The 11,942-nt window shown below is 35.6% G+C and overlaps 1 protein-coding gene across 2 annotated transcripts in view; it reads right to left on the minus strand.

Annotated features, from left to right (window-relative positions):
• frmpd4.L (FERM and PDZ domain containing 4 L homeolog) overlaps positions 1 to 11,532 on the minus strand; it is a 206,271-nt gene extending 194,739 nt beyond the window's left edge. The window contains exon 1 of one of the 2 annotated variants that reach the window (XM_041582350.1): positions 11,098 to 11,528. In XM_041582350.1, the coding sequence (XP_041438284.1) occupies positions 11,098 to 11,138 (41 nt within the window). In that variant the 5' untranslated portion in view covers positions 11,139 to 11,528. Of the gene's footprint in view, positions 1 to 11,097 lie in introns of both variants that reach the window. The other variant, XM_041582352.1, reaches the window with a different exon arrangement.
• Between the last annotated feature and the right edge of the window lie 410 nt (positions 11,533 to 11,942).

Below are 11,942 nucleotides of genomic sequence, written 5' to 3' on the forward strand. Positions count from 1 at the left end.
CCAGTCAGATGGGCTTTGCTGTGCTTACACTGTGGATGGTGTTGGGAGCATGCCCTAAAGATTCCCTATATATATATATATATGTGGAAGGCTACAAAAAGCTATCTCAGAGGTTTAAACTGTCAGTTTCAACTGTAAGGACTGTAATCAGGAAATGGAAGGCCTCAGGTACGGTTGCTATACAATCCAGGGCTGGCAGGCCAAGCAAAATACAGGAGCGGCATATGTGGAGGATTGTGACAACCCAAAGATCACCTCCAAAGACCTGCAAGAAAATCTTGCTGCAGATGGTGTATCTGTACATCGTTCTACAATTCAGTGCTATTTGCACAAAGAACATCTGTATGGCAGGGTGATGAGAAAGAAGCCCTTTCTGCACTCATGCCACAAACAGAGTTGCTTGTTGTATGCAAAAGCTCATTTAGACAAGCCACAGTCATTTTGGACATAAATTTTGTTATTTGGTCATGAAAAAAAGCTCTTTGCATGGTGGAAGAAGAACACAGCATTCCAAGAAAAACACCTGCTACCTACTGTCAAATTTGATGGAGGTTCCATCATGCTGTGGGGCTGTGTGGCTAGTTAAGGGACTGGGGCCCTTGTTAAAGTCAAGGGTCGAATGAATTCAACCCAATAATATCAACAAATTCTTTAGGATAATGTTCAAGCATCAGTCATAAAGTTGAAGTTATGCAGGGGTTGGATATTCCAACAAGACAATGACCCTAAACACACTTGGAAATCTACAAAGGCATTTATGCAGAGGGAGAAGTACAATATTCTGGAATGGTCGTCACAGTTCCCTGACTTGAATATCATGGAAAATCTATGGCTGGCCATGCTAGGCAGTCATCAAATTTAACTGAACTGAGAGATTTTGTATGGGTGAATGGTTAAAAATACCGCAATCCAGAATCCAGACAATCATCAAAGGCTATAGGAGGCGTCTAGAGGCTGTTACATTTGCAAAAGCAGGCTCAACTAAGTATTGATGTAATATCTCTGTTGGGGTGCCCAAATGTATGCACCTGTCTAATTTTGTTATGACGCATATTGTATATTTTCTGTTAATCCAATAAACTTTATGGCACTGCTGAAATACTACTGTTTCCATAAGGCATGTTATATATTAAAAGGAAGTTGCTACTTTGAAAGCTCAGCCAATGATAAACAAAACTCCAAAGAATTAAGAGGGGTCCCCAAACTTTTTCATATGACTCAACATATTTAAAAAGTGCTATTTTCCATCACTAATCTATTTCAAGTGTATTTTTGAACATGATAGTGCACTGTTCAAATAAAAAGGTGAAACATTTTTTAACCTAAGAGAAATGCTACATTTTAGTGGTTATAATATTAGCTTTTTTAGATGACTCCATTTTCATTCTTTGAACAGTATAATATATATGCTGATTCAATATAAAAGGTTGCTTACCGAAATAATAAGAATACTCCTCTAACAGTATGCTTAATACGGTAATAAGTATTACTTACAAAGTAGGAAATAAAACATGCCAGCAAGTTCTGGTTTTGTAGTCTGTGCCCATAAACGGTAAAAATACATATATGTTGTTGTTGTTACCGTACAAAAACATCTCTTGTTCATATCTTTGATCTTGTTCTGCTTTCTTATGTTAGTTGACAATAATGACCCTTTTGTACTAATTTCCCTAATGACACTACTTAACAATAGTATAGGGCATCCCAAACTCAACCTGCTATAGATACTATGACATATTCCATTGTATCTCTTTATTTGCCTGGTAACTATAAAATAAGCTTCTGAATAGTCTGTGTCTGATTTTATAAATTCATTTAGCTATTCATTATTGATTCTGAGTTGCTTCACTCCTCCCAAAAGCTATTTTATTTTAATTGCATGCAAATCCAATACTGACCTCCTAATGTTAAATCAGTAGACAATATGCATTGTTTACTAAGTAGCGAACCAGTACTTCCAAGATATGATTTACCGCATGTACATGCTATTAAAGTCAATTTAATTTTTTTTTTAAGATTTTGAAAGTTGGGGTGTGTATTGTTTCAAAGCACACCAAAAAACCAAAATTGTTGGTGCTCACTGCAGGGATATCACTCATCACTCATATGTGAAACAAGTTTATTAAGTCATATTAAGACATACCCTTCAATCCATATGCCTCTTCCTCCCCTGTGGATAACACAGCACCCTCCAGCACATGATTAAACACCTAAAAAGTATTTACAAATGCTAACAAACCTCCACCAGGTTCACCTCCCACAAGCAGAGTATGGCACACACAGGAAGAGCAGGGCAGGCAGAGAATGGCACACACAGGCAGAGTAGGGCAGGCAGAGTATGGCACACACAGGCAGAGTAGGGCAGGCAGAGTATGGCACACACAAGGAGCATAGGGCAGGCAAAGTATGACAAAAACAAAGAGCAGAAGACAAGGGAAACCTATCAGGACCAACTTAAAATGAACAGTTCATACAGTAACACAATGCTGGTGCCCCTAAAGCAGTTTGTATGAGCTGTGAACAGGTGAACAATGTGGGCACTTTCAGTCTGGGTCTGAGGGTGAACAGTACAGGGATTTAGAGTGTGAACAGTAGAGGTGTTACAGGTGTGAACAATGCAGGAGTTTATAGTCTGAATTTGAGGTGTAAACTATGCAGTTATCAGTTAATCTCAGTACTGATACCTTTTAAAGCTTACACATGTAAAACGTCACAGCAGGCATACTTTTATATGGGGGGACACCAGTTGGACCAGTTGACAGCACTGGGATAAGCAATAATATTCCTTGAGTGATAGCAAACGCCAGTGGTTTCTCCTGCAGTGGAACATTTTGTAGTTGAATTACTACAGAATTGCAGATGAAAGTTTTCACTATACAGTGCCCTGATGTTTTGATGCAAGTGTCAACTTCTGTTACAAGGTAAATATATACATTACGATTGACCCACCATATTTCCTTTCTTTTATAAATGTTTGTACAAATGTACAATATGGTACAGTATTTGTTTAAGAAGTCTCAGCAACCCTCATTTGGATGGCAAAAGCCTACTTAAAGATACCTGTTAACTGGGTGTTATGGGTTATTGTACTGTCATATATTCCATATTTCATATATTACTAACATAAAAATAACATAAATCCCAAAATATTTTATATATATCTTGGTGGTGGTTTCTGAGATAGTAGCAGTTTTAGCTTTCTATTAAAAGGCTTTCAGCTTTGTGTCACTGGATAAGTTGAAACATTTATTTCCAAATTCTGTTCCAGTTTTTTCCCCTCATACTTCAAAAGTGTTTTCACGTGATAATAAGTAAGATACATTTTTCTGAATTAAATTGCATCTCCAATGCCCATGAGTTTTACATGATTTTTTCCCTTGTTTGTTTTCCCTGTCCACGACTGATGATGTCACTGGTTTAAAACAACACTTTATTAACATGAATTGATAGAGTGCCAATATATAGCAGAGCGCTTCTGATTTTATGGTAGTCAGCTGGCAGCAGGTCAGATTACAGAAGGCAGTTGCGGGTTAGGTAGTGGTCCAAGCTGGTAAAAATGTGGGTTGCAGGTCTGGGTTCCCAAAATTGGACCCGGGCAGGACTCTAATATGCCCTGACTATATAACCTTAGGGTCACTCAATTTAAAAGAGCTGTTTAGCCAAACACCAGTCATTAATAGTTTAACACTGCTAGAAAGTCACTATCTGCTCAGAAACTACTAAAAATAAAAAATGTATTTACATTTCAAAAGTTATCAAAAGAGCACCTTGAATAAGTTAATACTAATTATATTTTGACTATAACTCTCATGTATGACTATAACTCATGTTGGTAAATGAAGCATTAAAACAATTAGAAGGCCTTTATTTTTCTGCTGCTGCTGCTGCTGCTTTGGATACAGGAAAACATTTCACAAATGATAGTATTGAAAGTATCTAATAAGCCATTTAGATGGAAGTAAATTTCCATTAAAGAATAGAAAATTATTAATTGTGTTATAATAATGCAATTTCCTGGTCTTGAAAGTACTTACTTGTATTATTTTGTCAAGTATCAAATATTGTTTTAAACCATAATTAAATAAACAGAACTATTATTTATTTCCTAAGAGTCAAACATTTCTTGGTCTTTTCATCTTAAAGGAGAAAACAAATAAGGAATTTGTACTTCACATACTGTATGTTAGGGTCAAATAGTCTGAGCCGTATTTATTACATGACTTAAAAGCTATCCCTTTCATTATATTCTGTACTTTCTCATAAAGGTAATGTCTCAGTTCCAAATTGTATAGTATAATGTCAGTGTAATATGCAATACGTAGTGGTGGAAAAAATCTGCTCAAGGTCAAAAGACTAGAAAATCTAGATAAGTTCACTTAGTTTTAATATACATATTTAATGAAAGCAAAAAGAAAATAGAACTGTAGACATAGAGCAGGCCTGAATGGGTGTATATTTAAAGGGCTTTTATTATAGCCAGAGCCTACAGCATGATTACAAATAATGAAAAGTATACATAAACACAAATAACTCCCACTGCCAAATTTATCAAAGGCACAAACCTATAAAGAATATCAGTGAATGCCCTTTGTGTTGCCAAACTGCCTAGGTGTAGCATTGGGCTTAATGATTTCCCAGTACAGTCTACTCAAAGTGCAAAGAAAGAAAGCATTCTGAGGCTAAATCAAGTTCAAAGCTTAATATTAGCTGCAGGGCAGCAGACAATTTAGATAAAGTCAGAGACAGTAGAGTGTGTTAGTATACAGACTATAAAAGTTATCCCGTAGCTTGTTTCTACATAAATAGTTTAAAAACCCAGTGCAATATGGGGTGCTGTTTGTCCCAAATACATTCTGTATACAAAACTATCCTTAATACACAGAATTAATGTCTCTCATGGTATATAAGTATTTGTGACCATACACAGAGAAAAAAAATATACAAAATACATTTCTTTTAAAGAATGAGAACAAAATCCAAGTTTTTTTTTTACACAATTCATTCTGTAAGTAACTTTGCACATAAGTGAGTCTGTTACATGGAGGTTATATATTTGTGAGACAGATTGCTTGTTAAACTGTACAGAATGGAGTTTGTGATATAATGACATCCTTTTGTGCACTAACCAGATTTTGTTCTCATTCTTTAATAGAAAGAATTATTTTGTATACTTTTGTATCTGTGTATGGTCACAAATACTTACGTATATACCATTAGAGATATTAATTCTGTGTATTAGGGATTGTTTTGTATACAGAATGTATTTGGGACAAACAGCACCCCATAGTGGAAGTTACAGAGCTCATCTCACATGCACTAAGGGAGTTTCATACAATGCAGGTGTAGTAAACGGCTCCCCCACCACTGCATTGTATGGATCTACTTATTTTGCCTTTTTTACTACTTATAACAGTGTAACTACAATTTGTAGAACATTTTGAGCTGTAACTGTGCAAATTGCTTTTCTAGGGAAAAGCAGGCAGTCCTTTCAGGTGGCATATACGTTAAGAGAAGGAATTTTTTGCTATCCTCTGAATCAACTGCTAAGCAGGTTTTAAATAGACACAGAAGATGGAACTCAGTGTCTTTTTTTAAAAAACTAAGTTACTATTTACAGTTAGGTCCATAAATATTTGGACAGAGTCAACTTTTTTTTTCTAATTTTGGTTCTGTACATTACCACAATGAATTTTAAATGAAACAACTCAGATGCAGTTGAACTGCAGACTTGCAGCTTTAATTCAGTGGGTTGAACAAAAAGTTTGCATAAAAGTGTGAGGAACTAAAGCCTTTTTTAACACAATCACTTCATTTCAGGGGCTCAAAAGTAATTGGACAATTGACTCAAAAGCTATTTTATAGGCAGGTGTGGGCAATTCTTTTGTTATGTCATTATCAATGAAGCAGATACAAGCCCTGGAGTTGATTTGAGGGGGGGGGTATTTGTAGGTGTTTCATTTAAAATACAGAACCAAAATTAGAAAAAAGTTGTCTCTGTCCAAATATGTATGGACTTAACTGTATGTATGTGTTACCTAGAAGCACAGTGTAAAGGTCAGTTTAGGAAGAGATTGAGTGAAGATGTATCTGAAACCTTGTTGTGAGCTAAGCAGGCCCTGAATAAATGTTGCACCTCTAAGTGGAGCTTGAACCAAAAAAAGTTTTAAATTATATCTATCATCATAAATGTGATTTTTGTGCTATTATTGTAAAAGAGTGCATTCATTTTACAGTGGCAGGAATGATGATAAAATATATACCCTATATCTTTCTCTTAAAAAAAAACAGTAATATTAAAAGTGAAATTTCTTTCTTTTACATTAGGGGGCAGATTTATCAAAGGTTGAGGTGAATTTTCGAATGAAAACAATTCAAATTTCTAGCTATTTTGACTAGGGACTAGTCCAAATTTGATTCAGATTTGAAAAAAACCCGATAAATTAGAATATCGAAATTTATCATGTACTGTCTCTTTAAAACTTCAACCATTCGCCATTTTAAACCTGCCGAACTGCTGTTTTAGCCTATGGGGGACCTCCTAAAACCTATTTAGAGTCAATTGGTGGACTCTGAAAATTCTTTTTTTTTTGGGAAAAACTTTGAATCGAATTCGATCGAATGCACTATTCCTTTGATTCGTCCGATTCGAATTCAGCTGAATACGAACCTATTCGATTGAAAACGGACCTATTTGACCAAAAAAAAAACTTTGACTTAATTTTGGTTGGTCTTTTTGAATTCGAATTTCGAAGTTTTTCAATTTCGACCCTTGATAAATATGCCCCTTAAAGTTTGGATCTGTTGCTCCAGAACCAACAGAACTATTTCTTGGCAACAGATGTGATATTTTATATGAGAAAGGTTATGACATGAGAAAGTTTGTTGTCCTGTAGAGAGCCATGAAAAATATTTGGCCCATGTTTATCCTTACATAGATAAGGACTAAACCCATTATATTATATGAAGCTTATTGGTCATCTGCTATCTAACATGTGCCTTTTCTTCTTTTTCAGATAGAATTGTTGCCCCCATGACTACATAGTGAGATCAAGAGACACTCAAATATATTAAAAATAACACTACAAGCCCTTCAGCAGAAAAACAGCTTCAATTCCCTGGTGTGTGTGTGTTTGTAGTCCTGTAGATTGTGTGTAGCACCAAAAGACAATGGAATTTATTAAAAGGCAAATAGGCCCAGTTTAACTAGTGTTAGGGAATAGCTTTAATTTGCGGCTTCTTATTAAATTAAAGGTGCCACACTGGAAGAATCTAAGAATGCAACTCTGATTTGGTGTGGTGGGGGGCTAATTTATCATGCATAGGACTGCTGGTTTGGAAACACAACACAGTGAAATATATTTGTTGGCCAGAAATATGTGGAGTTTTCAATAGCCTCCCTCTTTGGAAGTTGCAGGTTTATGCTACCTGTTTTGCATATTGTTTCCCTGCCTTGTTTTTCTGGGAGTGGTCTGGCTTTGGTATAAGACCAGAATAAGCGTTGTCGGGTGGTTCCATTTGATGTGTCTAACCTGAGGGATGGGGGCAAATACTGAACATTTTATAAGAAAGGTAGAAATAGAAAGGCTCATTTAAAAACAGAAGTGCAAGTGTAATGTGGTAATAAGGACAAGAAAGAGTGTGCATTGACGATATGCTGAAAGGTACTTGCTTCCATACATTTACTTTTTGGCAAGCATCAATGCGCCCATTCAGCCTTCTCTGATAAAAAACATTTAAGTGCACACATTGCCACAAGGAATCTTTATCTTTAGGATTTATCATCATTCTGGACCTTCTGCCTTCCAGGGGAATTGGTAAAGCATGCCCCACAATATTTGTGCAATCTACCAAAACAGATGCTAATTTTTATCTTTATTGGTGCATTTTGAGCAACTTGGTCGAAATATCTTTTCATTTGCTCACAATCATGCTGGAATTGTAGGAGAAAATTATGCTTTGTAAGTAAAAAAAACAAACAAACACACATTTATGTTCCAACAGACTAATGTACATTAATTAGATATTGTGTCATGTCTTCCCACAAAATGTTACAGACAATGCAAATACTTATACAGTATAAGGGAAATGTCATGCTGCATTATATACAAAATTAAAATAACTGCCATGTTAGGTCAATTTCCCAGTTCTTCTTTTCAACAATTCACTGTTGGTGCATGTGCAGTAGAGTAAAGTCATATATATATATTACTATATTGTTCATGCACTATTCCCAGAGCATCGTTGAGGATTCATGGGAACCAAAGTAGTCCAACAGCCCAACTAACTACTGGGAAATCACTGAAAGATGATGGCGTGACACTCGCGTAGAAGATACCCCAGACCAGTACATTGTAAAGTGGAAAAAAAGCACCAACACCGAGTCTAAGGTTAGTCATTTTATTAACTGGGGGGGTCTAACAAATTGACACCCCCCATGGAATATGACTTTCCTTGTCATTTACTATATTATGAATATATGAATAATTTTCTCGCATTTTCAGAAATGCTTATGGGATTCCAGCACTAGTTCTGCCTTTGAAATTCAGATGAAACCTCTAGAATCCAGATGACTTATTTTAACACCTTAATCTCTATGTCATTGTCCTCTGCCTGCATTTTACTGTAAATCCTACAATTGATCTGTCATAACTACAGTTAAATGAAATTGAATCAGCCTATTGTTAGATACAACAATACAATGTTGGTGTACTACTTAGGCAATTTAGGGGAAAATATGATGACAAGCCTTAAGTTTGCTCTAGGTCTAGTAACTCATAATAGGCAGATGTTTGCTTTCAAACAGTAGACCAGTAATTGCTGTGTATTAATTAGTTGTTATGGGTTACTATAACCGGAACAAACTTTGAGCCTAATATACATTCTGCTTTATAAACACTTTATTTATACTATGTTTGTTGACCTAAGGCTAGCAGGTTGCTTACTTTCCCAAAGAGTCTTTGGCAAAACCTTATTTTAGCCAGTCATGCCACTTAGGCCAACATAATTTTAATACTGTTCTTTGACAAATAACAACATCTGACTGGATATTTTCTATTAATTCCCAAAACATACTCTTGGTTGCTGAATTTCCCTGTAAACATGAAACCCCCTAGATTTGCATTGCTTCTTGTGAAATACCAAATGTTAATTTGGCACAAAAATGAATGACAGTCCATACACTATTCTTGATCACAATTATGTTGATCCTAAACCACTGTGGGGAACTAAAGCATGGTACAAAGCAAACCATTGCATGTGAAGCACCACTACATAGATGTGATTAAAGCTAAATCCTTTAGGAGGATTATCGACATAGAAATCAGGAAAATCCTGCATCTGAAGCACTTTTGTTTTCCACATTTCAGAAAAACATTGGTAAAGCTGCTGATTTCTTGATGACAAATCACACGGGGTCTTAACAGCAAAGATTATTGTTTCAATTTATTTTTCAATTTATTTTTAAATATTTTTAATAAATCTCTTCTAATTAACACATTTTGATTTGGCATGGCAATCATATAATACAGCACTTATCGTCTTTCATATATTTAAATACACAATCTATTTTCTACTAGTAAACAAAACACAAATTAGATTCATATCAATGCATGTAACTGCTCTTCTACAAAGCTAAAATGGTACCAGTTTGGCAAAGAACTATGCCAGAAACACATGCAGTGCCCTTAACTATTCTAAATAGATGGAGAGCATAGTCACAAATGTTAAGATTTTATGGATTTGTTTTTGAGGAAGAAGAAGATTGGAGCTCATTCACAAACAAAGGGCATGTTGGCTCTAGTGCAGGAACCAATGGCAACCAATAACATTTTTTGCTATTTTTGTTCTTCCTGCAGCTGTCTGCAAAAAGGCAAATCACTGATTGGTTGCTATAGGTTACTGTCCAGATGAAAATGTACACTGTCATGATAAATGCTACTTCTTTGTATTATAGTCAGAGGAAATAAAGAGCGTTTTCTTTAAATTAGATATATCCATTTCTGAATCCATTGTTTTATAAATATGAATAATGGGAAACATTCTGTGTCTGTAGACACTGCAAGACTCATGAGATCTACTGGATACCAACTCCATATCTACTAGTGACTCTCTACTAGGACATACCTAACCAGAGGGTGACTTTACTTATACTGTACAACTTTGTTGCAGTGAATTGGTTAAATAAATAAGGAAAAATGCTTTTTTGGGGGGGGCAGAACAGGAATGCCCTTCTCTGTTCCAACTCTGAAAGCGGCAGGATGGGTGCAACAAAGTTATCTGTGTAGTGAAACACTAACATCACTGCTGCATTGGTTTTTAGTGAACAGAATGGGTTGCTGGCCAACATTTTCTAATACAAAGAAAGGATTGTTCACCGGAGTTCCTTCCAATATTTAACTTCATCATATATACTCCAAAACATAAGAAATATTCTACAATGGTCATTAAGAAGTATTGCAGAAAATATTTACAAAAGCATACAGTATATATATATATATATATATATATATATATATATATATATATATATATATATATATATATATATATATAATATATATATATATATATATATATATATATATATATATATATATATATATATTTATATATTTACAAGCAATATATGTGTGTGTGTGTACAGATATCCAGAATATTTATCTATGCACCCATCTTACAATCCATATAGCTATGCAACCAGTGGTCCAGTGGTAAAGGTAAAACATATCCATTAAATAATTGTAACAGGGTTCTGAGCACTGACACTATTTTTTAAAGCAAGGAGCAGCTTTTCTCATTAAAAAGGAGCACTGTGCAGCTCACTTCCATTATTTGATCTAAGGCAACATTATGAGTATTCTGCACATCAAGAAATCTGTAGATTGTATAGCAGTATCCTCAGATGATTGTAATAGTTCAGACATGCCGTTATAAAACACAGACCAACAGTGAACAGTGCTGTCTAGCAGGATCCTTTGCCAATATTTTCACTGCAGATTACATACCTTATTCACCCCTCCCCCCTGGTTTTAAAGAGGTACAGTGACACTGGACACACATGCTCCCCATTCATTCATAGACTGTAAGTGCAAAACTTACCTGGATAGCTTAGCTATCTTTCCAAACCCAAACACGTCCATGCATGCAGTTCCGCTTGCTTTGTTTCTTCATTCACGGAGGAACCTGATGTTATCGCCGGTTTAACTAAATATGGGCTTTCTACATCAGAATGCAGCACAATATCATCTCAGTTCTGCAGTTTAGGAATGAATCACTGATAAGAAACATCGCTCTTATTTATTTTTCCAGCCAAAATGGATTTTAAAGATGCAGTACAAGGGCAGCTATTCTTCTATCACCCTACTGCACACTCAATTTTATAAATGCTATTTTATGTTGCTTTGATTGTCTCCCCATAGCTCCTGTAAGCATATTTGCTCAGATTTCTTCATTGAAGACTGCTGATCCCAGCCAGTGAAAGAGAAAGAAGGAGGGGGAGGTAGCAGGAACAGGCTGTGTGCAAGCAGTGAAGCAGCATACAGAAAGAAGGAAAGCTTTAGATACGCAGTAAATCACCTCTTCCTCTGCATAATGCTCATACTATTGCCTTCTGCTCATCAAACCTTTTTCAGATCATTCAACAGCTGTTGGTGAACATACCTGCTGCTAAATTTATAAGCCACACATTACCACGTACCGTAGGGAAAGCTTTTATTCATTGGTGGTCTACCATTAAACATTATTGTATTATGCAATTAAACAGAATGGCTGGAATATTTTGATATATAGTGAAGTCGTGGAGTCAGATTATAAAAGGGTTAAAAAGGCTTACATTTTATTGTCCCTGGTAGACACGAAACGTGTCAGCCCGTGGTTCTCAATTATGGAAAATAAAATGTAAGCCTTTTTAACCCTTTTACAATCTGACTCCACGGCTTCACTAT

The sequence above is a fragment of the Xenopus laevis genome, chromosome 2L (assembly GCF_017654675.1).
Source record: "Xenopus laevis strain J_2021 chromosome 2L, Xenopus_laevis_v10.1, whole genome shotgun sequence".
Lineage (NCBI taxonomy): Eukaryota > Metazoa > Chordata > Amphibia > Anura > Pipidae > Xenopus > Xenopus laevis.